Here is a 19,779-nt window from a genome sequence, read left to right on the forward strand (position 1 = left end):
GTGTCAAGGATTCGAGATGGAAGGAACAAGGCCCCGCTATGGTCAGCGCAGTTGAGCAGGGCTAGCTAGCCGCGAGTGAGAACGGAACGGCACAACTCACCCCCGCGTCGTGCGAAGGTCGGCGTCGAGAGGAGGAGGATGCAGCCGAGGACGAGGGCCACCCTTGGCGGATGGTAGTCCGCCTTGGTCGCGCTGTGACTGTGCACCGCCATGGTGCCTGCACGGAGAGGGAGAGAAAGAAAGCACAGCTCGGGTGAGACGACGCAAAAACGCAGTGCAGAAATATCTAACAAGATGGCAAGACGGGCGAGTTGGTGATACTACTTCTGGGAAAACAGCGCAGAATACGAGGACAGCAAGGAAGCGCTGGTCCTGTTGTTTTCTTTCCTTGCTGTCCTCGTATTTTGCGCTGTTTTCCCAGAACCAGATGGCTAAAATAGACGTGTTTAGTATACCGGAGACGTACTAGCCGTGACGTATACCGGTTCACCGGAACCCTCCTGCGCATGCGCAGTGGCACTGTTGGAGTCAGGTAGAGCAACTGCGCGTGCGCAGGAGGGGTCCGGTGAACCGGTATACGTCACGGCTAGTACGTCTCCGGTATACTAAACACGTCTAATAAAAGCTCTTCAAGGCGTCACATTTTCCGGCGAATACTTGAAAGCTTTATGAATGAATTAATTACTCTATGACGTAGCCAGCACCTTATTTTAGAGGACATCGTGATAAACGGTACGCCCGGAAAGTGAACTTTTCACATAGACCGGTCCGTTCAGTAAGGTGGCTGATCGGTGAATGACCTTGGCAAGTCGCCAGAAAGATTATCGAGGCACCGGCCTCACAAAAAAACATGACGTCATCATTTGCAAAAACTCCAAGTAATTTACATGGGCAAACATAAATAGAATCACTGGAACCAGTGACTCCAACTGTAATGAGCGATGCGCGCGCAGCAATACCGCTGGCACGAACAACGTTATGCAATGATGTGCACGAGGCCTAGCAGACACGTTGAGGCTGCTTGTCGGCAAACACGCCACGGAGAGAATCAAAGACGCGATATCATGTTGGATGGTAGAAAGCAGGAAACAAGAGGCGGAGTAATTGTCTCACTCTGGATGGACCCTAGCACTGCGCCGTGAACGAAGGGAAGAAAGGAGGAAAACAAGAAATTGCCGCGATGCACGCCTGTTTTTTTGTTTTTTTTGGGGGGGAGGAAATGGCGCAGTATCTGTCTCATATATCGGCGGACACCTGAACCGCGCCGTAAAGGAAGGGATAAAGGAGGGAATGAAAGAAGAAAGGAAGAGAGAGGTGCCGTTGTGGAGGGCTCCGGAATTATTTCGACCACCTGGGGTCTTTAACGTGCACTGACATCGCACAGCACACGGGCGCCTTAGCGTTTTTCCTCCATAAAAACGCAGCCGCCGCGGTCGGGTTCGAACCCGGGAACTCCGGATCAGTAGTCGAGCGCCCTAACCACTGAGCCACCGCGGCGGGTGCGGTGCACGCCTGAACACTAATATTTCGACCAGCTGCAATAATCAGCGGATGCCGCGGTAGCTCAGTGGTTAGTGCGCTCAGCTACTGATCCGGAGTTCCCGGGTTCGAACCCGTCCGCGGCGGCCGCGTTTCGATGGAGGCAAAACGCTAAGGCGCCCGTGTGCTGTGCGACGTCAGTGCACGTTAAAGATCCCCAGGTGGTCGAAATTATTCCGGAGCCCTCCACAACGGCACCTCTCTCTTCCTTTCTTCTTTCATTCCCTCCTTTATCCCTTCCTTTACGGCGCGGTTCCGGTGTCCGCCGATATATGAGACAGATACTGCGCCATTTCCTCCCCCCCCCCCCCCCCAAACCAATTATTATTATTATAGCATCGCACACTTGGCGTAGTATACTAGAAAGCCAAGTCCCAGTAGGTCCTTCCACTTCTAAACGAACTGTCTTCCTCGGCAACTACTTGGATGCTGGCAGCAGCTCCTTCAGCTTACAAACGCTGTGGCTTTCCCACGTATCGCATTTGACCCAAACGAGACGGCCGACCCCACCCAACAATTACAACGCCAACAATTACAATCTACTCACTTTTCTCCTTCACCTTTATATCCCATCATTCCCCCACCCCCCCTCCCCGGTGGGAGCAAACCGGTTTCTGCTTCTGACCTGCCTTTCCTTCTCCTCTTCCTCCTCCTCCTCCTCATTGCGTTTGGATGTCATTTTCAATGGGTGCCTTCGGTGTTGGTTTTGTACACTTTACAGTTGTTCCATGAGACAGCTTCGTCACCTCGGTAGAGTGAACGGTGAAAAGCGGTCTTGCAGAATTTTGAATAAGATCCCTTAGAAGATAAGCTATCCTGCTAAAAAATAAAACACCCATTTCAAGAAGGCGACCAGGCAGCTTGGTGTGGACGCCTTATGAGCATTCGCTGCCAACAGCCAGGTTGGTGAGCAACCCCTAAGCGGCCGCATTACTCTGAGACCGCAGCTTCCCTTGCGTAAGAAGAGCCACACAGTGTTCCCATCCTTCCGCCCGAGGCCGCTTGTTTCTTTTCCGCTGAGTATGTCCTACGGCACTCAGCGCTTGCACTTTGGCGAGTACACCGTGTAAACAGTGCCTCCATGCGGGCAAACGAAAGAGAAAAAACCGAGATCCGAACGTCGCTGTCCCATAAATCGCTGCCATCCGCAGCCGCAAGAGGGGCTTCTTCTCGCGTAAGGCGGCGAGGAGGGGGAGGGGAGAAAGCGAGGAGGGGGAGGGGAGTTTCGAAAGGTCACGTGAGGTCGGAGAAGGAATCCAGCTCGCATCCCCCGGTGATAAATTGAAAAACAAGGCGGGCCGTTCATCATGCCGCTCGCAATGGCGTATACGTTATGCAGGCACCAGCGTCTGTCCGCGCAGCGTGTGTACGGGGGAAGGGCGAAGTCCGACAACCGGGGGCCGCACGTGCCTATAGGCGAAGCGGAGAGAGAGGGGCTGGGTATAAATTTCAGAATTCGCCTGTGGCGAAGTATGTCCTTCTATTGCACCGAATATATTCCGGGAACATGTTGCTGCAGGCGTATAGGTTATGGGGAGCTGAGAGGCTCGCCTGGGACAGCGCTACGCGCCTTCCAGGAAACAAGGCGCTGCGGAATGGGTGTACATACCACATACGTTGCTCTGCTTGAGGCTGCTTTGTCTTAGTATACACATTTGGCGCTCACCGCGTTTCCAGCGCGACTTGCGAACACCGAGGGGGTTCAGTATAGGAAACCCCTCTCAGCACGCCTGCCATCTTGAGGGAGTGGACCGGCTTGCGTCCAGTGTACAGCGAGCGAGCGATTGAGCGAGGGTGAGTGAGTGAGGCAGCGTGAATGACACTGCTTTCAACAAGCACCGTATGCTGCACCATCTTGTATTTGTGTACGCCATTTTCGATGCCTTGTTAAAGCGGGGCCACACCAGTGCTTGCATAATTTGACGATACTGAAACTGATACTGTGCCATTTGTGTACAGAGAAATGGAATAGAATCGGTATGTTACGGGAGCACGCATGAGCGTCGCGGTGGCTTGCGATTTTGCGGTTCATGCAGCATGGCAAAAGGCTACAGGCTTATCTGAAAGCACATTTGTTAGTCCAGCCTTAGTTATGTGCATTCCTCTTCCAGTCCTTCCGTCTTTTTTGGACGGGTTTTCCTGAAAAATATGCACTAACTGTCCCAAATTTCCGCTCTCCTGCACTGAGTAAGGAGAGTGGGGGAGAGTGTAGATGATTGAGTGGACAGATGGGTGGGTGAGCGTTAGGAGCGCATTTATTAAGGGCGGGGACGAGAAATTCCAGTTCGGAAAATCACGAGATTCATCTTTACAACGGAAGAAATCCGAGAACCCTAAATCTACCCCTGGCGACTGAATGGGCAAGGCGGTGCACGGATGAGCGGTGATGTGAATGGGCACGGATGAGTGTGCGGGTGTGTGGTCAGGCAAACGATTACAATTACAGGTAGACGAGCCCTCGTATAGGCAGCACAGGGACGTGCTTGGTACGACGACATTGCTTCTACACACCGGATACTACGCCCTTCATCCAAACTTTTCGGAGCACTGCGTCTTCGCGCCTTTGCGTCTGATCAGAAGCGGCGATCAATTTCCTAGCCAAGCAATAGACTTCAAATAATATCAGTCAGGAGTTTTTTCCCTCTTCGCTTCCTCCAGCTCTTGCTGTATACACCCGGACTGTCTCTTCGTTTTGGGCGGGCCGCGGGAGGAGCGACCGACGACAGCGGAACGTGAGAAAGCGCAGCTGCGAAAACATGATCGGCCCCAACTCGATCCTTGCTTGGGGGCCACCGCGCTGCGAGCAGTGCGGGCCGAAGAAGAGGAGCGAGCCACGACGGCGGCGGCCCACGTGTTTCCACTTGTTTACGTACGCAGCGCTGAGCCACAACACGTAGAAAGCGAAATTACGATTCGACGTCTGGGACCACTGCCTATTTCTTTTATCGGGATAGCGGTAGAGCTCTGGTCACAATAAAAACAGCGCGATGTCCGAGACGAAATTCCCTGATTGGCCGAGACAGTGAAGACGTCACAGATGTCACCTGACCAGCACGGCTCCAATCACAGCGTTCCGCTAAATTTGAACATCAAGCCGCGGCGGTGGCTGAGCGGTCACAGTGCGCTGCTCACCCGAAAGACGCGGGCTCGATCCCTGCCGCGGCGGTCGAATTTCGACGGAGGCGAAATGCTAGGCGCCCTTGTACTGCGCGATGTAAGCGCACGTTAAAGAACCGCCAGGTGGTCGAAATTTCCGGAGCTCTTCGCTACGGCGTCCCGCATAGCCTGAGTCGCTTTGGGGCGTTAAACCCCCATAAACCACAAACCAAATTTGGAAACCAATTATCACCGGTGTAGATGGGAGGCTGCGACAGTTATAGCATCGACTTCGCTACTGGAAAGGGCAAGCGTAGCAGGGGGCATCAGAGTATCAGGTTGGCGGATAACGTAAGTAATAAATAAAAAAAAAACTGGTTATGACCGCAAACGGGATTACCACCCGCGGCGGCGCGAGCAGGTGAGCTGTGTATACACGAGGAAGTGCACGCTAAGCGGATGCATGCCGTGTGCCTTAATTACATCACGTTCCACACTGTTGTACCTGTTTCAGCGAGAGCGACATCGCAACGCAGTGCCCCAAGTGCCGATAAAGCTCTAGAAATCGAAGCCTCACGGCCTGTTTGAGACAACTTCGAGTGCCACTTGTTTACGGACGCCTTCTTCACTCGCTGTTGCTTCTGGATAGGTTTGCACCTTGGCACCCCCCCCCCCCCCCCCCCTATAAAAGTGGTCTATAGAGGCAGTCTATAGACTTCATATGAACTCTATTGCCTTTCAATAGATATTTATTTTTCCCTATTCGAACCGCAGCGGTGGCCTAGTCGTTTGAGCATCCGTCTTGCATGCGGGAGGTGTGGGGTTCCATCCGCAGTGCCGCCGGGTACCCACCGGTCACAGAATGGATACAAGCTTTCCCCTGGCCTGGTGCTCGGCTTGTTCAGAGTGAAATGCTTGGGGAATGCGCAGTTAACCCCACCTTGAGTAGAAGAAACAACCTTGTCCCATGGTGCTCTTTGGCCACAGATGCCCTTGCGCCATAAAAATTCATCTTCATTAACATATTTTTCCCTATTCATAGTCTATAGAAAAAAAAAGTCCGCTAAATGTGTACGGCTATAAATCTATAGATTGTCTACAGACTGTCTATGGGATTTGTATTGCCGATAGAATATTCTCTACGATTTGTCTGTAGGCAGTCTATTCACCTTATAGACCGAAGTCTATGCACAGTCTACACACTGCCTAAAGAAAGCGCGAAAGAATAAAATGTAATTCAGTGCCTTTCTATCTGTCCACAATTGAGCTCATAAACGTGCTAGCCATACATCGGGACGTCCGAAAGTAAGCGCCGTCAAGCCGAAAACGCATTGCATGTTGTGCACATGCGGTATGAGGACGGGATTTGTGCTTTCCCTCGCAGCGTACAGCGGATTCTTCTCGCGGACATAAAATAGAGTTCACGCAGCTGAAGCACGGCGAAATCCACTGAACGCAACAGAAACTTGTCAGCCCGCAGTCAGAAAAGAAAAAGGCACTGAGCGCCGCTTTTATGCTGGCCTCATATGACACTGGCTAATGGCCATCGCCTGGCAAGATGCTTAGCCGAGAGCGGCCGACACGAAACACACTCCAGCCGTCGCCGGGATCCGAGGCGGCAAATCCGGCGTAATCCCCGAGCAGCTCACCGGCTCCATTAGGCCGGATCGAGTGCGCGCTCAGGGCGACGCGGACCCACCAGTGCGAGTCCCCGAACAGAACGGATACGAAGCGGAGCCGAGTGTACGCGTGACGCGCGGAAGTCACGCGGCCCAGAAACAAGCCCCAAAAAATAGGCTCCCAAACGCCGCCGCGCTTCCCTTTGCTCAACCATTCCCGAAGCAGTTCGACTGTCTACAAGCGGCGTCCAAAATGCGCCAGTCGAGAATAAGCATAAGTTCGAACCCGGCCGCGGCGGCTGCGTTTTTATGGAGGAATAACGCTAATGCGCCCGTGTGCTGTGCGATGTCACTGCACGTTAAAGATCCCCAGGTGGTCGAAATTATTCCGGAGCCCTCCACTACGGCACCTCTCTCTTCATGTCTTCTTTCACTCCCTCCTTTATCCCTTCCCTTACGGCGCGGTTCAGGTGTCCAACGATATATGAGACAGATACTGCGCCATTTCCTTTCCCCCAAAAACCAATTATCATCATTATTATTAATAAGCATAACAAGAGGTGGCTAACATGGCGACCAAACGCACGCGTTAAAGAAGTATATATACCTAAATTTTGGGTGCGCGTTTTCTTGTCTGTAATGATGCGTAAGGTTTTCTTTATTATACACGGATTACCACCTGGTATTCTCCCACGACGGCTAAATAATTTATAATCGCATTTCGTTCTCGTGCTGTTTCGGTTTCAACAGCCGAACGAGGACTGTGACGTGTGCTTAAAGGTCACGTGAGGCATGAAAAACTGCAGTATAAGCGCTGCTTCCATATTCACTGGCATTCCCGCTCTTGAGGAAAGCTGGCTTCAGCGCTGCAGCAAATTAAAACGATCAAGCAGCGATTACATGGACGTTTTTCCATGCCTCCCTTGACACAAGAGCACTCTTTGACGTCACAGCCATCGTTCGTCACCCGGGCCTGCGTGCCGGGAACGGGGATATAACGGGGAGTCGGGGGCCTCCTTATCTGGTGGAAAATAAAGTTGGTATCATCATCATCATAGGCTGTTGAAATCGAAACCGAAACAGCATGACAGAAAAAAAATTCAATATAAATTAATTAGCGGTTGTAGGCGAATATCACACGGTAATTCATGCTAAGTAGAGCCTTCCGCATCATTGTAGACAAGAAAGCATGTAACCAAAATTAGGTGTCTATACTCCTTTAAGGAAACCTGGTCAGGTGAGGCGAGCGAGAGTAAAGCATGCTACCGCTACTGGAACCATCGCTGCTCCCGGATGCCCCAACAACTTTGCGAAGTCACCGTTATATGGCAATACTTTTGCGAAGAGCAGAATACAGAATTATGAAAAAAAAAAAAACACCGGGGCAGCCACGAATTGATGCCGGTAATTCTGAACACGCGGGTCGCGTAACAAGTGGTGATTTCAGGCAGGGGGTAGGATGCAATCGCAGTGCGTTAACCACAACTTGCAAGAGAAACAAGGGCACCCATTTCCCGGTAACAGCGGACCCGAGCGTCCTGTAACGCCCATGCAACCTCAAATGCAGGAATTAAAAAAAAACTAGAAAAAAAGGAACCGAAGAACAAGAAAGGCAGGTCTGTCTACTGGTCTTACGACTTGACGAGGCACCTAACACGAGCAGTGTAACGACATCAAAACAACGCCCTTTTCGGCCGGTTCCGAACACACAAGAGCTGGGCCCATTAGGTGGGGCGGTTAGTCGCAGGGAAGAAGGCGCTCGATTTCTGCCCACCGAGCTGATCACGAGAGGCCGAACAAATGGAAAGCTATCCGATGCCGACAGAGGCGGACGTTGATACGAGCTGCTCGATTAACCTCGCTGCTGCTGTGCACACGATGGAAAAGAAAAACGCCGAGACACGGGGCTTCCGAGTTTAATTTTGCCGTGCGCACTCACGCACTCCATGGCGTACTTTGGTGGTCGGAAGGACGCCCAAGAATAATTGATGTTGTATGAGGGGCAGAAGTGGGGCGTACACGCACTGTTGTTCTCTAAGCCCCGCTGCGCCGAAAAAAAGAAAATAGCCCAAGAAATGCACGGCGTTGTTCGAAGGCTCGAGGCAATGTTTAGTCAGGGACATAAGGGACGCGTTAGCCAGGGACGGAGTGCAGAACAATCAAGGCGTAACAACGAAAGCGAAATTCCGCAATGAGACGATGTGACCGCACTAACCGTTTTTGTTCGCGGACACGATGACGCCGAACAACAACCGAGCATGCGCTATGAGCATGGCCAACGACTGCACGTAACACTCCGCCGAGTAAACTGCTGGTTTAGTGGTTTATTGGGGTTTAACGTCCCAAAGCAATTCAGGCTATGAGGGACGCCGTAGTGAAGGGCTCCGGAAATTTCGACCACCTGGGGTTCTTTAACGTGCACTGACATCGCACAGCACACGGGCCTCTAGAATTTCGCCTCCATCGAAATTCGACCGCCGCGGCCGGGATCGATCCCGTGTCTTTCGGGGCAGCAGCCGAGTAAACTATTGAACGAAAAACTACCAGCTCCTTTAGTTATAGCAGTTAATTCGGCACAAGGCTCGGTATGCTATTTGGGGTTTAACATCCAGAAGCTGCAGATCGACAGTGCAGGAGGCCATAGATGAGGGGGATTAACCTCGGATTAACTTTCCGATTAACTTCGACCCCTGGGCCTCTTTGACGCACACTGAAGCTGCAGAGCACAAGCGAGTTTGGCATTTCGCCTCCATCTAAATGCGGTAGCCAGTGCCGAGATCGATGCCGCGACTTGGCGGGTAGTGTGCCACAGCCACAGCCAATCAAGACTCTAGTGCGAGGACTGCATCGCGTTCATTATATCGCCAGAGTGCATTTCGTTCTGCACGGCTAGCAAACGGGGCATGCAGCGCCGAAGGCTTCTGTCGCACCTCCGCCCCACTGACAATAGCCATGGAAGTGGCGCCGAGAAAAGCCGAACGTGAAACGAACTGTTCATTTATTCGGGCTTACCCTCTCCTGACTGCCCCTGCAGCAGAACCGCTTCAGCAACGCCCAGCAGCGCGCAGCGAGAGAGCACAGAAAAGCGAGGCGGTGGCGTTGTCTTTCCGCTGATCAAGTCGGCCAGACACAAAGCCGAGAGCGATCGAGTCCACCCCCCCTCCTCCTCTTTCGCAGCACTGGCGGCGGCGGTGGCCATCAGAGCGAAATGAATCGGACACGCGCGCCCGCGAGGAACTCACGAAGGCGCTGGGACATTCCCAAGCAGAGCGCTGCGTTCCCCTCCCTCGACCTGCAACAAACACTTCACACCTCGTCCGGGCACCGCCTAAGCTTCCTCCAAGGTGGCCCGTTACTGAGCGCGCTCCTGGCTGCTGTAAGGTTTCTGGCGACAGCCGGTGGTCTGATTCATCTGCGTATTCGGCCAGGACACCTGCAGCCGGGGTCCCTGCACTGCGATAGGCATCTGGGTTCCCACGGCCGGTCCTCGCGAGGTTTATTGGATTCGAGACGGAGGATTCCACTGCCGTTTGTAAACCTTGTTCCCGGACGATCTACCGTGCGGCACGGAGGCAGTTAGCGACCGCCAGAACCGAGCAGGGGTGACTCACCCCTTCAACTATGTCTGCTCGCCGGCGCCTCGCCCATTCGGACTTCCCGGAAGACGTGTCCGGCTGGAGCGTGAGAACTGTCGTTCGGACGCGAAGACAACGCTCTCTCTGGTGGGGGCGATTGTCGAGCGGCACCCTCTTTCTCCGGCGAGGCATGTGACGGGGGCGTGTCCCTATGTGAAGTGGTGTGTGTGTGTGTGTGTGTGTGTGTGTGTGTGTGTGTGTGTGTGTGTGTGTGTGTGTGTGTGTGTGTGTGTGTACGACAACGCAAGTTAGGCCACGCCCAACCTGGCGAATACTTCCTCGAACCTGGGGGAATCCTAGGGACCGGACCCTTTTTAAACCGGACGACGAGTGCCGTGAGAAAGAATCCTCGATCATCCTCAGATCTTCTCAGATCCTCCGACCTTCCCCCATCACCCTCCAATGGGTTCCAAAATCTTGTAAATAATGTAAAATAAACCCCCTGTACAGTTTCCTTCATAACCAAGTCCGACAACGTCATTCGGAGAAGGGGCCTGCGGTGCTGAAAGAGTCAGCTCACTCAAGGACCCCTCGTCCCCAACAACTGGTTGGCAGCAGCTGGGATGGACCGTGCGACATCGTGATTTCTCAACCGGTAAGCGTTTCGGCATTTTGCTATAGGATTCGCCAGTCTTCAGATTTTGAGAGAATAATCTAGAATCACTGGGAAGTGTATGTCAATTGAGAAAGGGTAATCTCACGACATTTTGAAGATAGCATTGCCAAAGCGGAGAAGGCATTGTCATGGACCTTATGAAATTGTCAAAGTCGGACTTGCTGTTGTTATGCGAGGAACTGTCAATAGAAGTACAGGGAAAAATTACAAAACTTGAAATATGGAAGACAATTCAAAAGCACGTAGATGACGATCAGCTGGCAGATACGTGGAATTTGGTACAGGAAGAAAAAAGAAAAAGGGAAGCGGAATGGGAAAAAGAGAAAGAACGGCAAAAGTGGGAAGCTGAAAAAGAAGAAAGAAATCTAAAGCGATTGCAGCTTGAAAGCGAAAATCGAAAAAAAAAGGCGACAGTTCGAGAGCCGGGTCTCCTGAAAGAGCAAGCGATGTACAATCATATAGAATGAACAGATTCATGCAGCCCTATGAAAGTGGAAGGGACATAGGATTGTACCTGGGAAACTTTGAGAGAACTTGCGAAAGGGAGAACTTTGCTCGCAGTACATGGCCTCAACGGCTTCTGACACTCTTGCCATGTGAAGTAGCTGAAGTCATAGCGAGACTTAGCACACAAGACGCAGCTGACTACGAAAAAGTCAAAGCCAGCCTGCTAAAAAGGTACCGGCTGTCAGCCGAAGCTTTCCGACAGCGCTTCAGGAACGCAATGAAAAACGATAGCGAGGGCTATCCGGATTTCGCGTATGGACTAAAGACGAATCTGCTAGAGTGGCTAAAAGGAGCCGAGGTTTATGAAAGCCGAGACAAAATCATTGAGTCTTTTTGCCTTGAGCAATTTTACCGAAGCATTCCCCAAGTGGTGAAACTGTGGGTTCAAGACAGGGAAAAAATCGGCCGCTGAACTAGCAGAGGAGTACGTTTCGCGCAGAAGGTTGAGCACTGAAGAGGGTGCGTCACACGCTCGAAACGCGATGCGAGATAAAGGGCCTAGCAGAAAGACGCGAAGTGCTAGAAGTTCGGAGCAATCAGAGGCAACGAAGGTAGCGCCAGAAAAGCGTGAAGAACAGGCGAAGAGACAGGGAGCAGACAAAGCCGCGATAAAGAGTTTGAGGCTAGTAGGCCATTTCGTTGCTACAACTGCAATGGTGTCGGGCACTTTGCAGCCAAATGTACAAAGCAACGTTTGGTGTTCTCGTGCGTCGAGGATAACGACGAGAATCTAGAGCTCCTTAAGCCATACCTGCACGAGCTGCACGTTAACGGGAAACCGTGCAGGGTGCTTCGTGATAGCGCCGCGACGATGGACGTTGTCCACTCGTCTTACGTGTCAGTGGACGATTTTACGGGAGAAGTCTCGTGGATAAAACAGGCAGTAGAAGAACACAGTGTATGCCTTCCCATAGCTGGAGCGATAATCTGTGGACCGTTTGGAGAGCTAATCACTGAGGCCGCAGTTTCGAAGGCAGTGCCACTTCAATATCCTTACCTCTTCTCGAATCGATCAGACCAATTGCTACGCGAGAGAGGCCAGAAACTCGGAAGCGGGGTGATACAAGCTTTGACAAGATCGAAAACTCGTCAGCTCGCATCTCAACTAAGTCAGATTTCCGAACCTCAGGTAGCCAGAGACGCACCAGCCAGCATATCGTTGCAATCAAATGAGGAGGGAAGTGAACCAACGAGGAATGAAAGCCAGACAGCTGACCGAGCAAATGAGCGACGAGGGACTTCAAACACTAAGTCGGTAGAGGAATCATAAAACGCTGAAGGATCCGTCTTATCTCCAACATCGCGTAGTTTTGATCGCCTTCTGCAGGTGAACAGGGAGTCCCTAACAAAAGAACAGAAGCAGGATCCCACTTTGGAAAGACTGCACCTTACAGCTAAAGAGGGCATCGCGAGACGCAACATAACGATGCATGAGAAGGGAGGCTTACTATACCGACACTACCAGGACAGAAAAGGCAAAACATTTGATCAGCTGGTCGTGCCCGAAAAATACAGAGCGGACATTCTGAGTCTCTGCCACGGAAATGGCTGGGCAGGACATCTGGGAATCAATAAAACAAAGGAGCGCCTATTAATGGAATATTATTGGCCGGGTTGTTTCAAAGATGCAGAACGCTACGTAAAATCATGCGATGCGTGCCAGCTCGTGGGCAAGCCCGGAGAGACATGGAAGGCTCCAATGAAAATTGTTCCATTGATCTCGGAACCTTTCCGCCGGCTTGTAATAGACACAGTAGGCCCTTTGCCTAAAACGAAATCAGGCTATAAGTACTTGCTTACTATGCTATGTCCCGCCACAAAATTTCCCGAAGCAATTCCGTTGAAGGACTTGAGCTCCACAGAAATAGTTGATGCCCTTTTGTTAGTGTTCGCGAGAATAGGATTTCCGGCCGAAATCCAAGCCGATCAGGCGACGGTCTTTACAAGCGCCTTGACGACCACATTCCTAGAAAGATGCGGAATAAAACTGTTGCACAGCTCGGTGTATCATCCGCAGTCCAACAGTGTAAAGAAATGGCATTCGGTGCTGAAGCGGGTGCTACGCGCTCTTTGTTATGAGCATAAAGCAGACTGGGAGGATTGTCTGCCGGCCACACTTTTCGCTTTACGAACAGTCCCCCACGAAGCTACGGGGTTTACGCCAGCAGAACTCGTGTACGGAAGAGCCCTCCGCTCTCCCCTCCGAATGCTGAGAGAAATGTGGGAAGGGACAGGAGAGAACCAGACAGTGGTTGAGTACGTGCTTAAGCTACTGGACCGCCTTAACAACACGAGGGAATTAGTAAATCCAAATATGAAAGCTGCCCAGGAGGCCGCCAAGGTCTATTATGACAGAAACGCTCGCCTTCGAGGTTTCACCGCGGGCGATCGCGTGATGATCCTCCGGCCATCGAGAAAAAACAAGCTGGAAGTTCACTGGGATGGTCCAGTAGAAGTGTTGCAAAAACTTTCGGAGACGAATTACGCGCTAATGGTTCCAGGCAGGGGAAAGCAGGTGAGAATCTATCATTGCAATCTGATGAAGCCGTTCGTGGAACGCAGCGGGATCGTCAATCTGACTCTAAATGAACCAGAAGAGCTGAACAGCGAGAGTCAGGGTTGGAAGGGAGGTGCGGACGCTAGTGAAAACGCGGGAAACATTCTGGCTCACTCCGTGAATGCAGATTTCCTAAGCGGGACACAGGTCGACACGCTAAAGCAGTTGTTGAGCGAATTCGCTGACCTATTTAGCAGTCGCCCGGGAAAGACACACCTCCTGACACACGAAATCGAGCTCACCTCTGATGAGCCGGTACGGTCGAAACCATACAGGGTATCACCGCGGCAAAAAGAAATAATGGACGCGGAAATTCAGCGCATGTTGGAGTTAGGGGTTGTAGAGCCAGCGGAAAGTGACTATACCTCACCGCTAATTCTTGTTGAGGCCCCAGGGAAAGATCCTCGTCCCTGCGTGGATTATAGAAAGCTTAATGCAATTACCAGGGATCAGCTATACCCGATTCCCAACATAGAGGAAAGGATAGAAAGGGTGAGCGGCGCGAAATTCATTTCCACCCTCGATCTCGTACGGGGATATTGGCAAGTTCCCCTCTCAGAAAGCGCGAGCAGGTATGCCGCTTTCATCTCCCCAGCGGGCACCTTTCGACCCTTAATGCTTAGTTTTGGGTTGAAGAATGCCCGCTACAGCTTTTCGAAACTCATGGACATCGTACTGAAGGACATGCAGTGCTTTGCACTCCCTTATTTAGACGATGTGGCAATTTTTTCGGAAACCTGGCAAGAGCATCTAGAACTTTTAAAGACCGTGTTTTCTAGTTTACGACAGGCTGGACTGACACTGAAGGCAGAAAAGTGTAGATTTGGTTGCGCACAGGTGACGTACTTGGGCCACGTTGTAGGCCAGGGAACTAGGAGCCCATCCGAGTTAAAGATTGCCCCGATCGCAGCATTTCCGCAACCACGGACGAAAACGGCCATTCGCTCATTTTTGGGATTAGTTGGGTACTACCAGCGATACATTCCTAACTACTCAAAGCGGGCTAGTCCCTTAACTGAAGTTGGGATAACCAAAAAGAAAACGCCTTCAAAAGCCTGAAGGAAGCACTCGTGTCCCGACCCTTGCTCAGGACCCCTGACTATGGGAAAGAGTTCATAGTCCAGTGTGATGCCAGCGATAGAGGGCTGGGTGCTGTCTTAAGCCAAGTTGGCTACGACCATGAAGAACACCCAGTTCTGTACATCAGCCGCAAACTGACCAGTAGAGAGGAAGCGTAGAGCGCTTCCGAAAAAGAGTGAGCGTGTTTAGTTTGGGCAGCGCAGAAGTTGTCGTGTTACCTGTACGGAGCAAAGTTTGTATTTGAGACTGACCATTGTCCTTTAACGTGGCTGCGACAGATGTCCCCCAAAAATGGTCGCTTGCTCAGATGGAGTCTGGCTCTCCAACAGTACAATTTCTCGGTGCGTTATAAGAAGGGGAAACTGCACGGAAATGCTGATGGCTTGAGCAGACTGATGTAAGCGGGAGAACTAAGAGGAATCTCCTCCTGTGTGAGTGTTTTTTTTTACTTTGTTCCGAGTAATCCGGCTGTGGCAGTTTCAAAAGGAGATGTTTCGCGCTCAGTCGGCACAACATTAACCCAAATTTGAACACAATTTTTTAAAAGTGTATTGTTGTCAATGGAAGAAGCCTGGTGATTCTTTGGCGAAGTCCGAGCGATTGCGGGTGGGGCAGTGCTTTGCTCTTTGGAACGTCCCACCTGCGCTTTCCTTTGTTGGTGGTGCTTTGGGTTCTGCCTTGGGGGCGATGATATTGCAATCCAGGGGACCAACACGGACGCCATCTCATCTCTTCCTGCCCAGCGGTCGTCAACGCTGGACATTCGAGATTTTTCCGGCCGCGGAGGCGCTGTAAGGTTTCTGGCGACAGCCGGTGGTCTGATTCAGCTGCGTATTTGGCCAGGACACCTGCAGCCGGGGTCCCTGCACGGCGATCGGCATCTGGGTTCCCATGGCCGGTCCTCGCGAGGTTTATTGGATTCGAGACGGAGGATTCCACTGCCGTTTGTAAACCTTGTTCCCGGACGATCTACCGTGCGGCACGGAGGCAGTTAGCGACCGCCAGAACCGAGCAGGGGTGACTCACCCCTTCAACTATGCCTGCTCGCCGGCGCCTCGCCCATTCGGACTTCCCGGAAGACGTGTCCGGCTGGAGCGTGAGAACTGTCGTTCGGACGCGAAGACAACGCTCTCTCTGGTGGGGGCGATTGTCCAGCGGCACCCTCTTTCTCCGGCGAGGCATGTGACGGGGGCGTGTCCCTATGTGAAGTGGTGTGTGTGTGTGTGTGTACGACAACGCAAGTTAGGCCACGCCCAACCTGGCGAAGACTTCCTCGAGCCTGGGGAATCCTAGGGACCGGACCCTTTTTAAACCGGACGACGAGTGCCGTGAGAAAGAATCCTCGATCATCCTCAGATCTTCTCAGATCCTCCGACCTTCCCCCATCACCCTCCAATGGGTTCCAAAATCTCGTAAATAATGTAAAATAAACCCCCTGTACAGTTTCCTTCATAATCAAGTCCGACAACGTCATTCGGAGAAGGGACCTGCGGTGCTGAAAGAGTCAGCTCACTCAAGGACCCCTCGTCCCCAACACTGCAGAGGAGCCCACGAATTCCGGAGCAGCCACTGGCAACACACCGCCAGCTGAGTGCTCGCACTATCGGAACACACAGCGCGACAGCGACGACTTAATAATAATAATAATTGGTTTCGGAGGAAAGGAAATGGCGCAGCATCTGTCTCATATATCGTTGGACACGTGAACCGCGCCATAAGGGAAGGGATAAAGGAGGGAGTGAAAGAAGAAAGAGGTGCCGTAGCGGGGGGCTGCGGAATAATTTCGACCACCTGGGGATCTCTACCGTGCACTGACATCGCACAGCACACGGGAGCCTTGGCGTTTTTCCTCCATAAAAACGGAGACGCCGCGGTCGGGTTCCAACCCGGGAGCTCCGGATCAGTAGCCGAGTGCCCTAAACACTGAGCCACCGCGGCGGGTCACGACGACTTGGTCGAGGAAATGGTTGTCGGTAGAGTCACTAAATAAAGACTTAGAGTACCGGCACTCTTTTCTCCTATTGTTCTGTGCCGCCGCCACGATCATTGGTCAGTTTGCATCACGTGATATTTGTTTACACTGCGACGGTTCATGGGGGCTGCCATTTTGTGGCTTATGCGTTTGCAGTCGGGCAACTGTGCTAGTCCTAGTGCTGCCGGTGACCGACTCTGTGACCAGGGATTCCGCGCCTCGCAGCATTTCAGCTCCGCACGACGAAAGCATAAACTGAAGGCAACAGCTGTACCGTTTGCATCTGAGCGGCTCCATGCCGTACGGCTACGATCCCCGCCGCAGCGCAGGGTGGCTAACAGCGTTGTTTACAAAATGGCCGGGCCAAAGTTAGCGGCGAGATCGCCGAAGCGGCAATCTGGCAACAATGATAAACAACAAAATGGCCGCTTCTGCTTACCGCCGTGCTGCAGTGACGGTACTCTAAGTCTTTATTCAGTGACTCTAGTTGTCGGAAGAACGCACCTATAAGGCCTCCCACTTGAAAGCTGTACAGCACTCGTCGAATCGATGAGTTTGTAAAACAGACAAGGCAAAGGAAATGAGGGGCTCATTGTGACGTATATTCGAAGGAAGCGAGCAGTCACCGAAAGCAAGGGGCACAGCGGAATTTTTTCTGCTTTCTTTTACGCGATGACGTATACAGCTCGTTCGGTCGAAAGGCCGCCGGCGTAGTCGGCACCGCGTGTCGGAAATAAATGGGGCTGCGTAAAAAAAATCGTATCACGTTAATTTGTGATTTTGGTGATTATTGATTGGTGTGTGATAGGCGATGAAGAGTTAAGGAACAACTGTAACTGATTAATTAATGAAATGAAAAAAAGGAAAAGGGGGGTTCATAGGTGTCAAGATGCTCAGAATGAAAAGCCAATGCTCGATTATGCTAATTAAGAAAGTCTAGCGCGCGTGATTGATCACTGAATGAACTGAAACAATTGAAAAAACGTGAAGAGTCGCATCAGCATCAGATGACGTACCAAACGGCGTGCGCCATCGCGTCAACTCATAAGCGCAACACAGAAGTCTCCCAACGTTCGTTATTATTATTATCATTATTGAAGGGCGTTGATTAATGCGAAACAATAGTAGAGTTATATGCATAAGTGTTCAGTCAGCCGAAGTAACTGCGTCAAACTTTATTATGTCTCTGTCTGGCATGTGACTTCCTCATCGCAGCCAGAACATGGCTCAGCTAGGCTACGACTTTGCTATATTCGAATCAGTTCGCAGACCGAAAGCACGTCAGACGCGACCTGGTCACAATGTAAAGGTCTTTACCAAGTGCCACGAGGTTTTTAGCTGGTCTGATCGCCCCCCACTATGGCGAATACATCTTCAAACAGAGCGCGGCCGACAGCGATATGACGATTCGCTAGCCGACGCCTGCCCCGTTATAACTCCTCTGTAGGCAAATATCCCTTTGCGGCAATAAAGTTTCTCACTCACTCACTCAGTCCTCTGTCGGTGTCGTCGACTTTGTTTCGTTTCCTGTTCGGACGCAAGCCAGCACGTCACAGAGTTCTCTCCAGTTTTAAGCCAGTAGTCTGGCCACCTATCGTCTTCGCCCACATGCTTACCTGTCGCCGCGGGTACGCATTCGCGTTTGAGCAGCGAGGGTTCACTCGCGTGGAAGCTGCTGACATTTCCTCCTTCGACTGAACTCCACACTATCGACTGAATACCTGCAAATCGATTCCAGCGGAAGTCATCTCGGCGGAACTCACTGATAGGCGTGTTCTAACGTGTTCTAATGACGGCGAAGTTGTCTGAAATTCGCACAGCATGCTGCCCTGTGCTGCGATGTAAACTCAAGCAGACGTAGGCTCAAGTGCCCACTCTATATACGACAGCGTCAGTCATGCCGGTGGAAAACGCAGGGCGTTGTGCAAGCTATAGGAGAGCGACGTCGAGCAAGGCTCGCCTCACAGCTACGACCGCCCCCACAGGACCTCCCGAGGAAGACGAGGTCGAGGCGTCGCGCGAAAACCAGCGCGCAGACCACCAGGAGGCAGCGGTAAGTGGACCGACCGACCTCGCGAGCAGTGCGCTTGCAACAGCCGCCCCATGGCGACACGAACGAGTACACGAAAGCGTGGCCCCCGCCAGTTCATCCCGGACCCGCGGAACCGTGCGTTTTCTTTTTAATTCCCCCCCTTCGCTCTAGCGGGTCATCGCGGCGGCAGAGTGGCAGATTGGGAACAGGGAAGACGTCAGAGGAGAGGGCGTTGCGGCCGAGACAGCGGGCCGACATCGAGACTGCCTCACGCGGACACCACGCTGGCAACGCCCGGCCGCTCAGAGAGGCACGCTTCGAAAGGCGCGTACACACGGTGCTGCCCGAGGGGATGGGCTACACCGCGAGTCGCGTGCAGTGTGTGCTCCGCACAGCGTTGCTCGCCTCGGAGTTTAGCCGCCACGCAAGTGGCGCACTAGCTGTCATGCTCGTGGATTTCCTACAGCTGTTTGCACAGCGGGGCACACTCGTCACTCGCGTGCAACGCCACGAAACAACCGCCAGACGAACAGCGAATTAATGTGCGGTCGAAGTGTAGCCGCACACTATGTTGTTGGGGATGAGGATCGATTCTGCGACTTAAGGAAGGGTCACTGCTGTGAGCATCGATATCGGAAAGGGGATATCGGACGATTTTTGAATGCGCAGACAACCACTGCCCGCGCAGGGAGACACCAGCCCAGTACCAGTGGGTGGTCCACTTTAGCCGTGGTCTCCTTCGGCACGAAGTCTGCACACGCGCTGTGCGCAAAGTCTGTCCGAGCGGCACACGAAATAGGTGGTGAATGCGCCTTGCGTCCCAGTTACCAAGGCTAGGCACAAAACGCAGATAGAAACGTGGAAAACTTGCAAACAAATGCGAAACGTTGAAATAATTTCCGCACGCCGGAACAACCCATCAGATCAGGTGAAGGCCTGTAACAATCGCAAATTCGCTTGCAGCGCCCGTTGAGCCGCGGACGTGTTTCTATCGCGTCAGATCAGAAGGCAGGCCGCCCTCGCAAGTTGGCGATTCAAGGCCTCCGGACCTGCAGGGCCCGGGAAAGGCGCGTCCGCTAGCTCAGTGATGCAGAGGGCCCACGGAGCGCCTCTGGCGCACCTAACT

The 19,779-nt window shown here is 52.4% G+C and overlaps 1 protein-coding gene across 5 annotated transcripts in view; it reads right to left on the reverse strand.

Annotated features, from left to right (window-relative positions):
- Positions 1-19,779, reverse strand: part of LOC144111213 (latrophilin Cirl-like) — a 378,723-nt gene that overhangs the window by 212,632 nt on the left and 146,312 nt on the right. For all 5 annotated transcript variants that reach the window (XM_077644425.1, XM_077644426.1, XM_077644424.1 and 2 more), the window contains one exon: positions 101-217. In XM_077644425.1, the coding sequence (XP_077500551.1) occupies positions 101-212 (112 nt within the window). In that variant the 5' untranslated portion in view covers positions 213-217. The remainder of the gene's footprint in view (positions 1-100; positions 218-19,779) is intronic.

Source organism: Amblyomma americanum, chromosome 11 (genome assembly GCF_052857255.1).
Source record: "Amblyomma americanum isolate KBUSLIRL-KWMA chromosome 11, ASM5285725v1, whole genome shotgun sequence".
In the NCBI taxonomy this organism is placed as follows: Eukaryota; Metazoa; Arthropoda; class Arachnida; order Ixodida; family Ixodidae; genus Amblyomma; species Amblyomma americanum.